Genomic DNA, 21,725 nt, shown 5'->3' on the forward strand with positions numbered 1-21,725 from the left:
CAGGACCGGACTGAAAAAAAAAAATAAACTGGATCGGAGGTCTGGATCGGAATTTTTCCTGTGTTCCGATACGCATTTTTTTGCCCATATCGGCGTCCGATCCGATCCAAATATCGGATCGGGACATCTCTAGTTAAAATGGTTAATGCTTTTGCACTTTCTTGTAAAAAATAAATTAAAAAACAGCTTAAGGGCAGCTTTTGTTGTATGGGCATGTTTCCATCGTTCCTGTTGAATCATTAGGATATTTTAAATAAATAATGGACATAAATGTTTTGCTACTTTATTAATCAGTAATGTACGATGCATCGATAATTGCGATAACCGTGATCATCGTCAATACCAAAATCGTTCAAAAATCGAATCGTAGCACCCTAAATCAATCGAATCGAATCGTGGGGTGCATAAGACTGCACACCCCTAATGTCGTACTAAAGTTTTGTGTGAAGAAACAAATAGAAGCACCTCGAATACTAAATTTTATTGAATTAGATCTTGCCTGGTAATTACAACGATTTTGCATTGTTCAGTGTTGAGTGTAAAAGTATTTGAATAATCACATGTACAATAATCACACTGACACATCCACAGTCACGTGACTTGCTCACAGTGAACCGATTGCATGTCAGTGCATGGCACCTGAAATCTTGAATTATTACATTTCATTTTCGGGGCTTTTTCTTCTTTGCCTTTTCAATGTCATCGTGAGCTTTCCTCTTGGCAGCCAGCTTGTTAGCCTGTAAAAAGGACAAAAATGCCCAATGAGCACAAAGACTCAGAGGTCGCATGGCCTTAACATTCTTTAAGAAAGACCTGCACTTAAAGTGTTTAACATTCCCGCACGATAATGATAAGAGGGCTGGCACTGTAAATAATGCATTGTATGTTAGAAATGTGAGACTTATCAGAGCAAACAGACGTAGCGTGACAGAAATCTAAACCGAATCGAAATGGAACGAACCTCTCGGACTTTTCTCTTCTTTCCGAACATGATCTTGTCGTAGAGATACTTGTCTTTCTTCTTCATCATCATGATGGCCAGTCGCTTCTCCTCTGCTTTCTGCTGTTGCTCTCGCTGAACTGGATCTTCCACTTTCAACTTTCCAGGGGTCACTTTGACCTTTTTAATGTGAATTTGATCTTTAATTACTTCTTAAACGGCAGGTGAGAGGCGATTTTAACAGATGTCACAAACCTTGGGATGGGATCTTTGCTGCTCCATCTTCTTCAGTTTATTTTCTTCTACCTTGTCTTCCTCCTCAGCTTCCTCTTCTTCATCCTCGTCTTCTTCACTCTCCTCTTCCTCATTCTGTTGGGCTATTGGAGGAGAAAAAAAAAAATATTGAGGCACAAGTACTACTAATCGTAATTACCATAATTTTCACACTACAAGGCGCACCTAAGCCGCACCCACCAAATTTGACAGGAAAACGACATTTGTTCAAAGATAAGCCACACCTTTCCTCACTGTATTATGAGATATTTAAAACAAAAGATATTCATTGGTAACACTGTATTTGACAGCGGTATCATACGACTGTTATAGGACTAAATGAACCACCAATTGGCTGCAAAGCTTCAATGTTTCCAGAAGCTTCATTTGTCATCACTGCTCCCTTGGGGGAGGCAGTCAACCTCTGCTGCCACCTACTGTCAATACTGTTGTTGTCCAACATGCCTCTTAGCATGCATTGCAGCGCTACAGATGTAAATAATCAAAATTCATGTTCTGTGCAAACTATTTCTTCAGTTATTGTTTCAGTTGTATCATTAATTGCTAGTTATGGTCTTTGGTAACACTTTATTTGACGTCGACACCATAAGACTGTGATAAGACCATCATAATTATGACATGAAACCGCCATGAGCATTAAATGAATGCTGATAACAAATGTCATTTAGTGTTTATCTGGCAAATTATCTCACTTTTGAATGGATATGAAAGAGTCGAGCTGGACATAAATGGAGGTAGTGACATGATTTGCCGTATGAAACTGAATGACTTCTGTCAAGAATTCAGTAATGCCCATGATAGTGCCATGTCATAATCAGTGCTGTCAGTAACTGTAATCTGATTACTTTCTTTCAATAACGAGCAATCTATCGCGTTCATTTTTCCAAGCCAGTCATCTGATTAGTTTCCTCAGTGCCTGTGCGTTACTATTAGGGCTGTCCCAAACGACTAATTTTCTCCCAATTAGTCAGCCAACTATTTTTACGATTAGTCGACTAATCTTATAATTTAAAAAAAAAAAAAATTTTTTTTTTGGGGTTGTTTTTACTAATTTAGCAATTAAATTTTTGTTGCCGCTCATCAATTCACAAAAACATTTTGGAACACTTAAATTCTTTATTGAAGTACAAATAAACAGATAAATAACAAAAATAAATCACAAATAAACAATGACTTCAAATGCTGATAGAATTAACTTGTGCTAAAGAATGGAATGTAAACAGATTCAGAACACTGACTTCACCTTTCTAACATGATTCAAAACAATTCTTAAAAAAATACCTAGCATTATAAATGTACTGTAATACTATATATAATAGTATTATAATAATTATTCATTGCCAATCAGACTTTTCATAAAGGGTGTCATTTTAAAGGTACTTAGTGTAGAATCTGAAGTATGTGGGATTAACTCCAGAAATCGTTATTTATATGACGAACATGACGTGCTTTTATTTTGAAATGTTCACCAGAAGTACATTCGCTAAACCGCTAATTTAAGCTTTACACTCTGCAGAAAAGCACTTTTAGTGATTGCATGTGGTGTCAGTAATAGATTTTTTTCCTTTTGCAAATGCTGTTAACCAGCGATTTTTCATGTTTGAAGTGTCACCTTTTAACTGCAAGTTTTGGAGAAGGCTGCCTGTTTTATAGCCGCCTAAAGTAGGTCGTCTTTTTTCCCCATTCACCTCAATGTAGCAATGCTAATGTAAATAGTGTTTAATATAGATGTGTTTTCTTATTTTGTATGTCTGAACTTTAATTCAACAGCGTGTTGATGAGCGAAAAGAACTTGAGTCTCATATGCCATCAGGACGCACGTACAAATGAACGCACGCGCTCGCAGCGATAAAACAAAGCCGTGAAAATGACTGCCCTCATTTTCATTTACCATGCGATAAATGGACTCATTGCATATCGCGACAGGCTTAGCAACTTTAATAAAACATGTCATTAGTTAGTTAAATGGACTTACAATCTCCTGTCGTTATCATTCACGGCCGACGTGCAGCCAAGCTTGGCATTGAAGAGACCGAACAAAACAGTGTACCCTCCTTTGTTTCTTTAAAAATAAGTCAATGTTTTGGACTTTCTGGTGTGCTTTTTTGGCTTTGTGCCGCTTTGCATACCAAGCGTCCGACATTCTGAACTTTCCAAGCATATATTTTTTTAACCCTAAATTAACCGTCGACGGGATGTTGTGCTCGTCGACGGATTTACGTCATCGATTATGTCGACTAGTCGGGACAGCTCTAGTTACTATTTTGTTGTTGCTTCATACTGTATGTAGAATGAAGAATACTGTAGTCATGTACGAAGAACATTTGAATAGAAAATACTTCTCTTGAGTTTGGGAGTGACATCATATCTCACGTTTTCTCATCGGGAAAAAAACGGGTCACGTGTATTACCATGCTGTGTGGGCGCAGTCTGCCACATAGCCTGGATGCTAACAGTAAAGGAGCCGGAGAGATACAACAAACGGCTGAATTTGCTCACTGGAGATACAGCTATTACTTCACATATCCATCCAGTAAAGATGATAAAAATATCTCCGTGCGTTGCAAACTATGCGCTGGCTCAGAAAGACTGTCGACCGCTATATACTCAATATCCAATTCAACAAGGAAGTACTTGGAATTACAGCACAATGCGTCGCGAAAAAAAACTAGAAACAAAGCCGACAGGTTACGAGACAGCCAGCACTTCTCCAGTTTGTAACCAGCCTTTATATTATATGTAATTATGTACATTTTATAGTTAGAGTTTGTAATCATAGGCGGAGTTTTACATTTGTGGGACTGGGTAGAGAAGCATGTTGAAGACTGAAACAAAAGTCAAAAGTTTCGACACAAGTCATAATGTTTGCGTTTTATATATTTTCACTACTATTGTAAATTCTCACTGAAGACATAACTATGAACAAATATGTGGAATGGCAAAAAAAGTGAAAACTGAAAACAGGTTTAGTATTCTACATTCTTCAAAGTATCCACCTTTGAGGTGTCTCCAAACTTTTGGCCAATACTGTATATATATATATATATATATATATATATATGTATGGCAGAAAACACTCAGGTGACTTGAAGTTCCGCTCTGGGACCCCCAATTTAGCCAACTTTCAAAATTGTCCGATATGCATCATTGGAAAGCTTAAAATCTCAAATTTCTGGGGGAAGAGAAATTTTGAGCAGGAGGACATTTTTTTTTTTTTTAAATATATTTTTTAAACAGCAAAACCCTATCTGGAGGTGAGAGCACGTGAGAACAGAATTACAGACGCCATGACTTTAAAGAGATATTATCGCGTACCTACTTTGTTTCGATCCAAAAACTCCATGTAGCATGTATCACTAAGTGTCAAGACAGCTGTGAATGGTCACAGCTGGATTTTTGGGGGATTTTATGGGTGAAACATGGTAATATAACAAGGGTCACGATGCAGAAATCGCAGACATCAAGGAGTGGTCGAGATTTTCTTTTTCATATATTTACCCTTTTAAACTTTTTTTTTTTCAACTTTTTTTTTTTTGGGATCATTTATCATCTAACATATTGGAGAAAATGCGACAGTAGCAAAAAAATACAATTAAGCCATAGTTATGAGGTAGATATCCGTGACTTTTTTACAGACGCCATTTTTTTCATTGTGACATAATTTGTTTAAAAGTTTAAAATATGTGAGTGAATAATTTTTTAAAGTCTTTTTTTTTTTTTTTTTTTAAACGAAATATGAGACATCAATGAATGATTTTAAGCTAAAAACGACAGACATTTTGAATAATAAATATAATTAATTACCTTTGTTTTATGGCTGGGTTGAAACAAAAGCGGTTGCGCGACGTCTGTAAACGGGGGTTTTTAGGGTAAAACTGACAAATTAAAAATAGTTCGGGGGCTTAATGTGCCATGAATCTGCTATGGCAGCATATAGACATATTGTTTTATCAAACACAACAGTTGTTTTAGCTTAAAATACAGCAGTTTCTTTTAAAGAGGAGTGCAAGAGCAGAAACTGCTTTTTCAGTCTTGTCTGTGTTTTCCGCCATATATATACACACACACACACACACACACACACACACACACACACACACACACACACACACACACACACACACCTTGATACTGTTCGAGTTCAATCAACTGTTCAAGTTGTTGGTAGTGTTTGAAAGCTTAAGTTTAAAGAAATTCTAAATATCCATCTTGACTCCTCTGGTGTAGTTTTGGCTAAGCAAAGGATAGTCTCCAAGGTGCTAGTCACATCATCTGTTCGAAAAATGATTTTGACCCATTATGAAAACTGCACCTTGTAGGATTTTTGTTCATTTCATCAATTTTTGTCGTTTTATTGCTTTACAACTTTTATAGACAACATTTTAACAGCTAGGTCTTTATTTCAAAGGGGAAGTTCAGAATTTTTCACATTAGGTTTAATCTTGGAGTTAGGGAGGGGGTTAATTAGTCGTTGGACTTTATTTAAACAAATTTCGTGCAGTTTGTCAGTTATTTGTTAGTTGTAGGGCTCCGGAATGGTCAATGGTGGTTAAAATCAACTCCATCGACTAATTAAACCCCCGCTAACTCAAAGATTAAGCCTTATGTGAAAAACTCGCGATGACATTTTTCCTGATTTTTTTATGTTGAGGGAGCAAAAGGAGAAAAATTGGTAAAAAGTAACTGATAAGTTACTTTTAAAGTAACTTAGTTACTTTGATAATAATCAGTAAAGTAACTAGATTACTTTTTTGAGGTGTAATCAGTAATTAAATTACTTTTTTAAGTAATCCGTGAAAACACTGGTCATAATTATGATTGTCTTGTGACACCGCTGTCAAATAAAGTGTTACCTATTAACCCAAATAAATCAACAAATAAGCCGCACTGGACATTTAGCAGCAGGATTAAAAATAAGGGGAAAAAGTAGAGGGTTATAGTCCGAAAATAACAGTTCATAGTTTTAGCCTTCAAACAACAAATAGCACACGCCTTACCAAGATTCTCTCCCCTTTGCAACGCCATTATCTTAAGTTTTTCTGGAGGCACATAGTCTCCCTCCTGCTCCACCACAAATGGAGATAGGTGAGGTGGAAGAGTGACTCCCATGAAATAGTCCTCCACAGGAAGGAGTATTTTGGCATTGACACAGTCGTACACCCACTGGGGCTGGATGTAGTACCTGAAATGGCACGGTATTGAAATGTCAGGCAGTGTTGAAGACTTCTTCTGCTTGTGCATTCACAAAAATGCTAATAGACAAGTTTCCTGAGCGAAACATGGGCAGCGCCCTCTTTGACATTTTCTGCTACGGACTTCCCGTTTAGACAGAACAACATGAAGTGCGGTTGAAGTAAGCAGTGTGTAAACAAAGTTACGTAAGGCTTGCATTGTAGCCATATTTTTGTGTTGTTGTTGCCGTTGAGCTGCCGCCGTCCAGAGCGCTGTTGGATATTCATGTGCCATTTATTTTAGTGTTGTGAAAAGGGGGTGCTAAACCTAGGTTTATTGGCCCTTTTATTTTTCAAATGTGTTCTGAGTGTCATTGCGCCTTCTAGTTGCGGGGATTTGCATTTTAATACATGGCCGCTTTTATTTCCAATACAAAAACATGAACTGTAGGTGAAATAGGATGCTGTCTTTGTAGTAGCCTAGTAGTAGTATGGACTAGGCCTGTCCCAAACAATTTTTCTCCCGATTAGTCAGCAGGTTTTTTTTTAAGGGAGTTCCAAAAAGTAAATTACAAGATGCATCGCGTTTCGACACGTGACAATTCGATTACGATTCATAAAGGTTCAAAAACGATGATTTTCCCTAATAACTTTATAACATCCGCTCGTAGCGGAAGGAAATTTAAGACACGTCTGCCCCTCGGACACCTTTAATGGACGCACAATGTTATGATGGATGCTGCCAGTTAGTGAGCGAGAGATTTACTCCTTTTCAAAAGACTGGAAAAAACATTTGTGTATGAGACACGCAGGGACCAGGCGGTCACGCTTCTGTTATTTTTAAGAGCGAGAGGGGAAGAGAGAGAGAGAGTTGCTTCTTGTCTTTCAGGTGTCCAGCAGTAGTTTCAAGTCATGTCAATTGAAAAATGTCCTGAGTGTGTTGCATAGACCCGTGTGCGTCTATAAGAGGTGAGTAGACGAACCCTCTTGTACTGTTTAGCCTTTATTGTTGTTGTTTTTGAGATGTTAATAGTTAGCGCCGAGCGCTAAGCTAATTAGCTAATTCGCTAACGTGTATTTCATATGGAGAACATGTAAAACCATGATTAAGTACAGTGGTAAGACTACAAACATGCAAAATAGTACAGAAATCTGTGAAAACAAAGTACATTGGTTAAAAGAAGTCTTATTTCTAAAGACACTTTGTTTCCAGAAAATGTGGAATTCATTCCACCTGTGTAAATTATATTGTATTGTTGAAAGAAATAAGTACTCCCTTTAAAATGCTTAATGTTTTTGCACTTTCTTGTAAAAAATAAATAAATAAAAGATTTTTAAAAAACAGGGCAGCTTTTTGTGTCATATGGGCATGTTTCCATCGTTCCGGTTGAATCATTAGAGTATTTTAAATAAATTATGGACATAAATTTGTTTGGCTACTTTATTAATTAGTAATGTAGGATGCATCGACAATCATGATAACCGCGATCATCGTTCAATAACGTCGTAAAATCGTGGGGTGCCTGAGATGGCACACCCCTAACTATTTTTAATGATTAATTGAATAGTCAATTTACTCTATTTTTTCCTGATGTTGTAATTAAATTTTTGTTGGCAATTATCAATTCGCAAAAACATTTTGGAATACTTAAATTCTTTATTAAAGTACAAATAAACACATAAATAAAATAAATCACAAATAAACAATGAGGTCAAATGCTGATAGGTTCCTTCCTTCGGGCAAATCATATTTTGTAATTGTCAATGATACCGATGATGATGAGAAATATTTCATTGAGTGCAAAAGAATAATGTAAACAGATTCAGAACACTGACCTCGCATTTCCAACATGATTCAAAACAATTCTTAAACAAAAAAAAACTAGCATTAATATTATAGTATTATAATAATTATAATTATTCATTGCCAATCAGATTTTTCATAAAGGGGGTAATTTTAAAGCTATTCTTAGTGTAGAATCTAAATTTTGAAGTATGTGAGATTATCTCCAGAAATCGTTACTTATATGTTGAACATGACATTATTTTATTTCGAAATGTTCACTGGAAGTACGTTCGCTAAACCGCTAATTGTAAGCTTTACACGCCGCAAAAAAAGCTCTTTCTGTAATTGCATGTGGTGTCAGTAATCCATTTTCATTAATTTTTTTCGTTTGCAAATGCTGCTAACCAGCAATTTTTCATGTTTCAAATGTCACCTTTTAACTAAAGATACACGATAATATCGGTCACCGATAATTATCGGCCGATAATGGCAATTATGACGTCACACAGATGATCCAGATAATAAAAAAATTCAACCGATAATGCAATCCGATAATTATATACTTGATTTTGCCTCCAAATGTGCTCAACCGAAGAATTCAGCACGCCGCCTCCTCAACCCCTCCCCTCTCTGAAGCCCCTGAGGGAGGAGGGGTTGAGGAGGCGGAGTTACAAGACAAGAAGTAGTTGAATATTATGGCGGCTGTTACTAAAAAAACGACGCTCTCGCCATCTGCGAAACATGTACCCTACAAGTTCCACGAGGCAGAAAGAACGCGTCCTCATTCAAAACCACTAACCCAGCAGCCATTTAAAACTGCATCACAAAGAATTTGGGAACATATACGAGGCTGCTGCTAGCAGGAATGCTAAAGCTATTGTAAACACTAAGCTAAACTACAGGGCTTGTGACGATACAGAGTCGGGCTGTTTGGGAATGCAGCCCAAGGCGGGTGGTAAATTCCGACGGAGCCCGCCGCTTTGGCCAGTCCGGCAGGCCGCCGCCGCCTCGCCATAGGCGGGGCGGGCCGAGCCCGGTTCCCCGGCCTCTGGACCTCCGGCGAACACCCCGGTTTCTCGAGCGTTCCCCCACGGCGTGCGAGCAGAGCCAGGACCCGAATACGCCGCGGCGAACCGGCCGGGGCGGGCGGGCGGATTATCCGGTACGAATGTAGCTGCCGCCGAGACGAGACACAGTTTTTTTTTTTTTTTTTACCTTAATGACACGAGAACCAAAGCCCTGGATAAAAGAAATAATGCAGTTTATACGACCACCATTCTTCATGAAAAAGTGATGTCCGGTAAGCAAGCTTATCATGACGGCACAGTGGTTATAAGATAATTTAAACAGAGAAAATGAAGTCAGCCAGTCAATAATGCATTCAGAATGTGAAATGACGAGCGGTCAGATGACTTTGTAACGCTGCCTTTATTTTCGGCTTAATAAAACTCAGGCACAAAACAACACGCACACGGATGCGAGCGCAAACTCCGTCCAAATAGTACTGCCGTGTAGCAGTTTAGCTGCTGTAACGCAAATGTCGTGAAAGCCGCAAATGTAAACAAAGCGCTGCAGAATGGGTACATGACATCTCGCTCTTTTGAGGTAATCATTTTCACAGTGTGCAACAAAGCATATAACATTAGCAATCACTTTTCAAATTATTTAACTTATTTCTTTGCTCAATTACAGTCACAGTAGATAATCAAATTCTTAAATCAATATTCTGTAGCCACAAATATTATTCAAAATCTTTCCTTCAAGTTTTTTTTTTTTTTTTTTAGGATTAAGTATAATAATGTATTGCTTAAAACAAGGCTGTTATTATTTTCAGCTAGCTATTTTTCTTCTAAGAAATCTGAGAGAAATACACTTGAAGCGATGGCAGATAATTTCACTTATTGCCAATAGATTTACACTTAAAACTGACTAGTTTTAAGGAGGTGTGTTTTGCAGCGGATTAATGTTATATATGTTAGGAATGGCTTACTTTTAAACGCATTTTTGTGCAACTTAGGTATTTAAGTAATTGTTGCCAAAGGTTTACCATTACACAATGTCAGACAATCTGTCATTATTTAGATGTTTGAATTGACGACTTGTTCATACATTGTGTTGAAAAAAAAAAGAGCAATAAATTATATTTTTGCACAGTAATATTTTCATTTGTGTATACTTTAAAATTTTACATAAATCTTTTAATAGAATTATCGGCTTGACATTATCGGTTATCGGTTGGAATGAGGAGGAAATTATCGGTTATCGGTATCTGTTGAAAAATGCATTATCGTGCATCACTACTTTTAACCGCACTGAACTAATTCTACAGCATGTTGATGACCAATAACCATCTGTGAAAGGAACTCATGTGCCATCAACATGCACGTGTACACGCACGCGATGATAAAACGCAGCCGTGAAAATTACCGTCCTCATTTTTATTTAACATGCGATAAATGGACTTATTGCATATCGCGACAGGCTTAGCAACTTCAATAAAAAAATGTCGTTCTTTAGTTAATTGGACTTCACGATCTGCCAGTTTGTTGTCTCCTGTCATCTTCCAAAATTAAAACTGAGTGAAGGCGCTTTAGGTGTTCATTCACGGCCGACGTGCAGCCTGGTATGCAAGCTTCGCATCGAAGAGACAGGAGACAACAGTGTACCCTCCTTTGTTTCGTTGAAATAAGTTGTGTTTTAGCCACTCTGGTGCGCTTTTTTATTTTTTTTTATTTTTGCCGCTTTCCCAGCTTGCATACCGAGTACCCACCATTCTCAACTTTCCACGCATATATTTTTTTAACCCTTCATTAACAGTCGACGCATTTAAGTCATCGCTAACGTCGACTAGTCGGGACAGCTCTAGTACATACGCGATCCAGCATGTGTGTGTGCTGTCATTGTGAACCGATTGTATGGAGAAAACATGCGAGCCTGACAAATTTAGACCGAAACGGCCGGTTTCGGATGGTGGAACAAGTTAAAAAAAAATAAATAAATAAAATAAAATAAATCCCTGCTGTGAGAACACCTGCATATGCTTTACCTGTTGATGTACTGCGTGGCAACACTTGGTCTGTCAACAATCTGATGTGTGATAGTCTCGTCAGTCACATCATATGTGCTTCCAATGCATACAGAGCTGTCCCAGGACACCACACCACCAAAACACCTGCAAATATTGAAACCAGTCATGAAAGTCGCATCATTGCAATAGGAGTGCGTTAGTTAGCTTTTATTGTGACTTGAGTGTCCATGCTGTCGTTCCGACTCACCTGATGACAAATGCCAGAGACTCTCTGGGTACTTCTCTGTTGAGGAAAAACTTCAAGCCCTCAAATATCTTTTTGTGGGCTTCCTGTTGCTTCTGCTCTTTTTCTCTTTCTTCCATCTGTTCCATGTCTTCCTAAAGGAAGCATTGATATATTTCATTTAAATTCAGTGGTGTAACAAAATAAATGTAGTTCTTAAAGCAGTTTAATTACACATAAAGTGTTCTTACATGAACTCAATTCACCTCAGTAATATTAAAGAGTGGGAAGTTAATCATTTAACATCAATATTTCATTGTGACGTTCATGTATTATTCAGAGAGGCCGGCGGAATGCTGAGGTTACAAGCAGAAGTGGCGAAGGTGCAGGAGTTCAAGTTCAAGTGATTTGGAGTAAGCAGAGCAGGAGGGGATGGTGACGCCATTGAAAAGAGCCATGATGATTGGCTAGGTGGCTCGGAGCGTTAGCATAGCATTCGCGTTCCAGAAGCTTCATTTGGTCATCACTGCTCCCTTGGGGGAACCAATCACCCTCTGCTGCCATCTGCTGTCAACACTGTTGTTGTCCAACAGGTCTCCTAGCATGTATTGCAGCACTACAGATGAAATTCGTGTTCTGTGCTAAATATTTCTTCAGTTACTGTTGCAGTTTTATTAATTGTCAGTTATTGTATTTGGTAACACTTTATTTCACAGCGGCCAATCATAATTATGACATGACACGGTCATCACCATGAATGATTGCTTACAACATATGCCATTTAGTGTCATACAGGAAATGATCTAACTTTTTAATGGATGTAAAAGATCCAAACTGGACATAAATGGAGTTAATGACAATTTGCCAGATGACGCTTAATGACATCTGTCATAACCATTCAATAATGCCCATGATAGTGTCATGTCATAATTTTTGTCAGAAAATTACGGTATATACATTTTTTGTAACCAAAAAGTCACTTGCCCTAAACTTTTCTTGACTAACGTATCCGTGAACCTTGTGTCATGTACTTTTTTTTTTTTTTTGTAATCAAAACAACTACAGCAAAGACCAAAGATGCAGGAGATGCACTGATGCAGAGCTTCACCTGCATATTCATTCATTCATTCATTTTCCATGCCGCTTATTCCTCACGAGGGTCGCGGAGGTGCTGGAGCCTATCCCAGCTAACTTCGGGCAGTAGGCAGGGGACACCCTGAATTGGTTGCCAGCCAATCGCAGGGCACAAGGAGACACACAACCATTCACGCACACACTCACACCTACGGACAATTTAGAGTGTTCAATCAGCCTACCATGCATGTTTTTGGGATGTGGGAGGAAACCGGAGTTCCCGGAGGAAATCCACGCAGGCACGGGGAGAACATGCAAACTCCACACAGGAAGGCCGAAGCCTGGGATTGAACCCTTGATCTCAGAACTGTGAGGCAGACGTGCTAACCACTCAGCCACCGTGCCGCCTCACCTGCATATTGAAAAATATATTTATATATATTAGGGATGTGACGATATATAGTCACAGTTTAATACGTACCCCGGAACAGGTGTCGCGGTGTGGTGCGGGTTCAGCACAACGGGAAAAACAAAAAGGCTTTTTTCCCTTCTCAGTATTTGAAAGTTTCTTATACCATTACACTCTTATTTATAGAGGTGATTTTTAATGTAAAAATTGACCGTTTTTTTTTTTTTTTTAAATGAAAAAAATCAGTTAACCGTAATTTCCTGAATATAACGTGTACTTTTTTCCCCAGAAATCAACTTGTAAAATCATGGTGCGCATCATACACGGCTACATGGATGGAGACACAAATATATACAGTATTATACATATATAAAAACTAGGGCTGTCAAACGATTAAAATTTTTAATCGAGTTAATTACAGCTTAAAAATTAATTAATCGTAATTAATCGCAATTCAAACCATCTCTAAAATATGCCATATTTTTCTGTAAATTATTGTTGCAATGGAAAGATAAGACACAAGATGGATATATATAGAGCTGTCCCGACTAGTCGACATAGTCGACGTCATCGATTACGTAAATCCGTCGACGAGCACAACATCCCGTCGACGGTTAATGAAGGGTTAAAAAAATATATGCGCGGAAAGTTCAGAATGTCGGATGCTCTGTATGCAAGCGGGGAAAGCGGCACAAAGCCTAAAAAGCGCACCAGAGTGTCAAAAGCATTGACTTATTTCAAAGAAACAAAGGAGGGTACTCGTCTGTCCTGTCTCTTCAATGCCAAGCTTGGCTGCACGTCGGCCGTGAATAAACACCACAAGCGCCGTCACCGTTTGTAAAAAAATTTTTTTTTCTTTTTTTGTACACCATAGGGTGCTGTCGCCTTACTAAATAATAATGTTTCATTGACAATGGGCCTATAAGTGCTATTAGTATTGTTCTTAATGCTAACTGAAAGGTTTATTTCATGTTATGGTTTATTTTATGGTATAGAAAATTATATAAGGTTAAAAGGTCATAAATATATACAGTATATACAGTGATTGCACTCAAGGGAGACATTGTCAATGATAAGGTAATAAATTAAGGTAAAGGCAATTCATATAGGCAATTCATTGATATATAAATAGGTTTTAAAAGGAAAAAGGTGAAAAGTTTTCATTACTTTCTAATTGTGTTGTTTTATTTGTGTGCACCGTAGCTCTTACGGTGTGATTACATCAAGGATGGAATAAAAGTTGTAAACCATCAGTTTAAGAGACCATCTTTTCAATCGGGATGCTACACTAGTTAATTCTATCAGCATTTGAACTCATTTTTTATTTGTGATTTATTATTGTTATTTACGTGTTTATTTGTACTTTAATAAATAATTTAAGTGTTCCAATATGTTTTTTGTGAATTGATAAGCGTCAACAAAAATGTCATTGCTAAATTAGTAAACAAAAAAACAAAAAAAAAAAAAAAATGTTTTTTTTAAATTATTAGATTAGTCGACTAATCGTAAAAATAGTCGGCTGACTAATCGGGAGAAAATTAGTCGTTTGGGACAGCCCTAGATATATACATTCAACATACGGTACATAAGGACTAGAGCTGGGAATCTTTGGGCACCTAACGATTCGATTACGATTCAGAGGCTCCGATTCGATTAGTAAACGATTATTGATGCCCCCCCCCTCCCATTTTTTTTAATTTTTTTTTTTTTAATGTTTTGTACATTAGTTCCAAAATTGTTCAAAAATACACTCAGGCTAAACCAAACTACTATTTCAGTATCAAGTTAACATATAGCAGTAAACAAATATACAAAAATAACAGTAAATAAAAAACTCCAGTCCCCATTCTGTATCAGCAGCTTTAAACTACATTCAATTAATTTAATGTTGTGAATCAACCGTTAAAGTTGTTAAAATTGCTCCCGTTATTCCATAATTTCCCTTTTGTCTACTTTCGGCATGTGAAAGTTGTAAAACTATTTTAAAGATAAATTCAAGTCAATATTTTACAGATTTAGGAGTATTTTAGATAAAAAGTTAATTAGGTTTGCTTGGAAGGTTCGCTACAACAGCCTTGCAGGGAAGTGTACTGCATCTAGCTTTTTGTAGGAGTGCCGCTAACGCTACCGAATCTATATTGCATCTAGTCCTATATAAATGATATCTACCGAAACATTATGTGGATGTACTTTGTAGCAGCTTTTCGGCAGCAGTCAGGTATGTTGCTGTGTTTTTTATCATCTTGTGGCATGAGTTGAGCTAGAGCCGTGAGTTGAGCATTGGCATTACCCGATGGGCCGGGTAATGAGAAGCATGATGTTTAGCTACTCTCGCTCAGTTCCTCATTGACCGCGCGGCGCGCTGAGTATGTTGTACTTCCGCTTTACTTGGCATATTTCAATAATCGGAATTTGGATGTTTGTGAATCGTTCTCGAATCTTCCACGGCCGAATCACGAATAATCTAAGAATCGGAAATTTTGCACACCTCTAATAAGGACTGTATTTGTTTATTATAACAATAAATCAACAAGATGGCATTAACATTATTAACATTCTGTTAAAGCAATCCATGGATAGAGGGACTTGTAGTTCTTAAAAGAAAAATGTTAGTACAAGTTGTAGAAATTTTATATTAAAACCCCTTTTAATGTTTTCGTTTCAATAAAATTTGTAAAATTTTCAATCAAAAAATAAACTAGTAGCCCGCCATTGTTGATGTCAATAATTACTTACACAATGTAATGGGTGCTGAAGCCTATAAAATCAGTCACACCCAAGCGCCAGCAGAGGGCAGCAAAACTCCATAAAACACAAGTGAGCATTTTACTGTACTGTCATTTAAATCTGTCTGAGCGGGACATCTGCGTTAATTGCGTCAAATATTTTAACGTGATTAATTTAAAAAATTAATTAACGCCCGTTAACGCGATAATTTTGACAGCCCTAATAAAAACCAATTTTTTTTTTTTATTGACACGACCATGTTGTGTTGAAGAAATGTATACGGCGATCCGTTGCCGACCATTACGGTATGTGACGTCACTATTTTGTTTCGGTAATACTTCATTCTGATCGCCCGAATGATTTAGTCTGTGTTAAAATCTGTTTTTTTTCCCACTCTTCATACAGCACAAAATTTAGTTTCTTGAACTGACTTGAGTCAACGTCAGCTCCGCAACTGGGACCATAACAAACATAACACAGCACAGACTTCCTGTGTCCGTCAGTTATATCTGTCCCTCGGGAAACTCAAACCCAAATAACAATAGTTCCTATTGTTACTGTCGTGTCGACAGCGATGAGCTCTCTCGGATTTCCGACTTACGTACTCCCTTTCATTTTACCGCATCAATCCATGGAGGAAACATTTCTTCATCATGATGAAACGAGCAAGTTATACAGCTGCCTTTAAAAAAAAAGTCTCATCTGTTTTGTTTTCTCCTGGATTCTGGTAAGTTCAAGAAGTTAACAGATCATATTGCCGTACATATTGTCAGTTTACTGCAGTGCTTCTCAATTATTTTCTGCTACGCCCCCCCAAGCAAGACGTAAATGTTTCGCGCCCCCCCAAACTCTCTGCCGCCACTGTAAATAGTATTATTTGTCTATAAAATTACTATTATAAATACGCATCTGCCTAATATTGTGTCCTTTTTTTCTAATAAAGAAAAAAAGTAACAGATCAACTTATAATAAAGTATAACTTTATTAACATTGTTTTGTTTGTAACAGAGAAGACTTGACGTGCATCAATTTGCCTGAATTAAAAAAAAAAAAAAAAAAAAAAATCACATTCAAACTGTAAAAATACACTCAAGGTACATTTTTGACCATTTGATACAGAAAAATAAAATGTAATAAAATCAGTAAATAATAACAAATTCAAATTGATTAGAAACATTCACTCATGAGGACAATATGCCAAAAAATTTGACCGAAAAAACAAAAATGAATAAAGGAAAAAAAGATTGTCCTTGGACAGAAGGACAGTTTTTATTTTTGCTGCTCACACTCAGTATTACCTCCTTTGCAATGGTGTGGAGTCATTTTGCAATGAACATGCTAACAATGCTCACTGGTTTACTGATATAACACTGACAAAGCAGGACAATTGTTGGCAATATTCGGCACGTTTTCGCTGAAAAACAATCAAGCGGCTTATCAATGAGATTGGGGTCGAATGTCTTTAAGTGGCGTCTTAATTGATTTGGCTTCTGGCGGTCCGCTATAATTATTTTTAGACACAGTAAACAGTCTTTCCTCATCACCCACAGTATTAAAAGTCAAAGCTAAAAGGCAAACGGCACGAACAAAGCGCATTCTCGGCGGCCGAGGTAGAACCGTAGGTGAGGGCGGTCGTCGTGACGATCCCAAGCCGAAAATGGCACTTATCAGGTGGCGGCGTGAGAACCGGACAAGACAGTGGGTCGCTGCGTGAGTGAGTCCGGTCGGAAAACGGCTTTCGAAAACGGCGGCGGCGCACTGCTCTTCATATTTGTTTTCTGTGTGATGAGTGCTCTTCCTTAGTTCAAAAATACTGCACGCACTCTGAAAATGAGAGCGCCACTGCCACCCACTGAGTGGATGCGCAAGTACACTTTATTCCAGTACGGCAGAAAAAAAAAAAAAAAAACATGTTCCCCGAGGTCACACGCGCCCCCCCTGGCATCGCTCTGCGCCCCCCCAGGGGGGCGCGCCCCACTATTTGAGAAGTACTGGTTTACTGTAATGTTTTCAACTACCAATGTGCTATGCTTGTGCTGTGTTTCACCAGTCAGTAAAATGACATTTCTATATCTGTACACGAGCTGTTTTCTTGTATTCTTCTATTTATTGGTGCTAAAATTAGGGTGCGCGTTATACACGGGTAGAATAATTCCCTAAATTTTACAAGTTAATTTGGGGTGCGTGTTATACACGGGTGCGCCTTATATTCGGGGAAATTATAATTCAATCAGCTAACATAAACATTTTTAATGTGAAAGATTCTAGAATGTATAATGTAATCATGTGTGTAACATGAAAAAAAAAAAAGTTTGCTGAGTAGCTAATTACTCTTACAATGAGGTAACCGAATCAATTACTTTTTGGGAGAATTTGTAATTTGTAACTAACTAATTACTTTTTTAAAAGTAAGATCAACAACACTGCCCACGTGTAAACGCAGCCAGCAAGGCCAGGAAAAACCATAGGCAGAGCTAGACGTGGCAGAAATAGAGATGCTGGGAATCTTTTTTTGATGTGACAAGAATGGGCACGATCAGGAATGACCTAATTGGAAAAACATTGACTGAAAGGTTTGGAGATATTTTGGATATGACCAGAGGAGCGATATATCTATAGAAGGATGCTGTAAATGGATTGGCAAGGTAAGAGACAAAGTGAACTGATTAGGAAATATTCAATGGCTGGAGTTACAAAACATGCAGAGGACCGGAAGCGATGTGAAAAAGGATTTTTGTGGCACCCACTGTACTAGGTTAAACAAAGGGAAAGCAAAATATTAACTGGAACAGCTGAGCGTGAAGTTCTCACCTCATCCCAGGCAACCGAACACATCTGTATTCCCCAGTTTCACACCTTCTAAAGCTATGGCATGATATGTTACTTCTGCCTTTAGAGACCAATTATTTTATGTACGCACTCATTACTCAAATGTACAGTAAAGGTGGTACCGATGACAGCGCTGGCTTAAAAGGCTGTACTGTGTGTGGTGATCAAAATATGTGCACGTCTGATTAAAAAGTGAACTTTGCATACCTAAAATGGGTAGAAGCGTCATTTTGGGCAAACCTTGAATAGCATGTTTTTTTAAGTAAAGGTGACAACGATCGCCAAAGAGATCGCCAGCTTCGTCAGGTTTTTAATCATTCATTTCAGAACTTGTGCAATACAACAGGCCAAGTGCCCGAAACAACAGGAGGTTAAAACTGGAAGTAATATCTCAACTGCACTCTCCCTCTCTCTCTCTCTCTGCCGTTAGCCCCCGGGTGCGTTACATTATTACAGGTATTATTATTATTCCGATTCTTATTCATAATGTATTTGTTTTGCTCTTTGTAATTGCTTTTTGCAATAGTAACAGCACTATTTATTAAGGACTTAGTGTAGGTCAGGGTTCACTAAATCTGGACCTCGGTGCCACTTTTCCTGTCGTGTTTTCCATGTCTCCCTCCTCCAACACACCTGAATCAAAATAATCAGGATCCAGTGGCGCCACCAGGGGGTGGCCACGGCCCCCGCTATAAATTTGTTGGCCACCCCACTTGCCAGTATATCGTTAGATTGTTGTAGCATCAGTTTTGCATTTTATCCCAAATGAATGCATTTATTTTGTATTGTTGAATGTACACCTTATGCTTAATATATACATACCACAATAAACAGAATTGTTGTAGAACTCAAAATGTTTACTTGACAGTTATGGACTATGCACATTAAATCATTAGTAACATCAAATATTACACAATACACCAAAGTATATTAGTAGCTGTGTCCTTCAGTCTTTCTGATAGTTTTCCCCTGACCTTTTTACTGCAACAATATAATGAAAACCTGAAATTATGGTTTTTAGTTATGGTGTGCCACCCCAAGACTTTAAAGACCAAATGTAAAGTAATTTCATAAAATGCCAGATAGGATCACAAAGTAATTAAACATTGTCCAACAAATAAAGCATGAAAAATTTATATGTTGTATATTTGACAAAATAATTGCGTTTCCGAAGTTCGAGCCTGAAAGGGAACGAACCCGGAAAAGACACGTCACACCGAGAACAGCGATGGCAGCGCTCCATGCGGCCGCCATACAAAGCCCTTCAAACAATGATTCAAACAGCGATTTAAGCGATAGATCGAGCGAAAGTGAGGAGATCCAAGTCTTTGAAGAGTTGGAGGAAGAAGGGGAGCTTGGAATTTTATGTTGGACCGTACATGTATTAGCCAGAACGCTATTTAGGATGCAAACAATGTGCCCAGACTACCTGACATGGAATGGAGACAAGACCCATCGAGATTACAAGATTGGTAGGCTGTTATTTTTTTCATGATTTGAAGCATGTCAGGTAAATAAACCACCTACTATTGCCTGGGATAAAAGAACAAGTTTTGATGAATCCCCGATCATGTTGTGGAATGAACAGTAGAAGCTAGCGACGTTAGCTTTTATTTACCTGACATGTTCCGGCGAACACTTCCGCCTTCGGACCCTCTGACAAAGCCGGAAGTGTTCACCGAAACATGTCAGGTAAATAAATCACCTACTATTGCCTGGGATAAAAGAAAAGTTTTGACGAATTTATAAGTGTAGGCAAAATGAACTCAATACAACTATGATCGAGGATTGCCACGAGTTAGCTTCTACTGTTCATTTCACAACATGATCGGGTTTTTTGCCTCGAGTTACCATTCGGCTGACGTCGCTACCTTCTACTGTTCATTCCACAACAGTTGGCAGCTCTGCTTTGACAAAGTCATCAGTCATCTATCCAAAAATCACACTTTTTTGCAAATCCTTGATCATAAGCAGACCGGTTGAGGAAGCAGGCATCTTCGACGTGTTTGTAGCAGAGAACAATACTCGATGATGGCGTGAAATTCATTCGCTTCGTGCGAACGAAAGATGTCAATTTACGTGCCCTGCTATCCTTTGGCCACTCATAAAACCCTCTTTAAATTGAAAACAATACATCGCCACACACCACCGTGGCATCTTACCGAAAAGCAATGCAACAATACTGTTCTATGGCGGACTTCCCTCGCAGTTCTCTGTGACGTCATTTCCGAAGATTTCCGAAGATTGTCGAAGAAAAGCATTTTTGTTGTCAAGGGCGTTGCTATGGGTAAAATAAAGAATCTGGAAGGGTTGCGTTAAAAAAATTGATAGCCATTGATATTATTCAAAAACATGGTTGGCCAACCTTACTTCACATTTGCTCTTTAAGTGGCCTCATCTGGCCACCCCTATGAAAAATTTCTGGAGGCACCACTGTCAGGATCATTATCAGGCTTCTGAAGAAGTTGCTGATGACACAATCATTTGATTCAGGTGTTTTAGGGGAGAGAGACGTGGAAAACACGACAGGAAAAGTGGCACCGAGGTCCTGATTGAGTGAACCCTGGTGTAGGTTTTCGGGCTGTGGAACCAATTAATGGAATTATAATTTATTCTTATGGCAAAATCCTGCTCGACATACGACCATTTCGACTCACCAACAATGTCCTGGAACAAATTAACTTCGTATATAGAGGTACCACTGTATGTTTCTTATGCATTCACATTTTATAGGTATATTTAGCCCTTTTTGTGTGAACATGTGTTTGAACCATTTGTTAAAGGGGAAATGTGAACTAAGGTTGGCCAATCATGTTTTTGAATAATATCAATGGCTAAACAATAACCATATCTTCATTTTTTTTTTTTAACGCAACCCTTCCAGATTCTTTGTTTAACCCATAGCAACGCCCTTGACAACGAAAATGCTTTTCTTCGGCAATCTTCGGAAATTACGTCACACCAGGAAGAGCGAGGGAAGTCCGCCATAGAAGAGTATTGTTTGTTGCATTGCTTCTCGGTAAGATGCCACGGTGGTGTGTGGCGATGTTTTGTTCTCACTCAAACGAAAAGTTGTATGAGTGGCCAAAGGATAGCAAGGCACGTAAATGGACATCTTTCGTTCTCACGAAGCGAATGAATTCCACGCCATCATGGAGTAGTCTTCTCTGCTGCAAACACTTCGAAGATGCCTGCTTCCTTAACCGGTCTTCTTATGATCAAGTATTTGCAAAAAGTGTGATTT

General features: G+C 38.2%; 1 protein-coding gene across 1 annotated transcript in view; it reads right to left on the reverse strand.

Annotated features, from left to right (window-relative positions):
- Positions 1-466: 466 nt before the first annotated feature.
- LOC130913831 (pescadillo homolog) overlaps positions 467-21,725 on the reverse strand; it is a 29,724-nt gene continuing 8,465 nt past the window's right edge. Inside the window, exons 10-15 of the mRNA XM_057832718.1 lie at positions 11,467-11,597; positions 11,238-11,363; positions 6,232-6,416; positions 1,196-1,317; positions 962-1,120; positions 467-737 (exon numbers count right to left, since the gene is read on the reverse strand). Of these exons, the coding sequence (XP_057688701.1) occupies positions 663-737; positions 962-1,120; positions 1,196-1,317; positions 6,232-6,416; positions 11,238-11,363; positions 11,467-11,597 (798 nt within the window). The 3' untranslated portion in view covers positions 467-662. The remainder of the gene's footprint in view (positions 738-961; positions 1,121-1,195; positions 1,318-6,231; positions 6,417-11,237; positions 11,364-11,466; positions 11,598-21,725) is intronic.

Source organism: Corythoichthys intestinalis, chromosome 3 (genome assembly GCF_030265065.1).
Source record: "Corythoichthys intestinalis isolate RoL2023-P3 chromosome 3, ASM3026506v1, whole genome shotgun sequence".
Classification (NCBI taxonomy): domain Eukaryota; kingdom Metazoa; phylum Chordata; class Actinopteri; order Syngnathiformes; family Syngnathidae; genus Corythoichthys; species Corythoichthys intestinalis.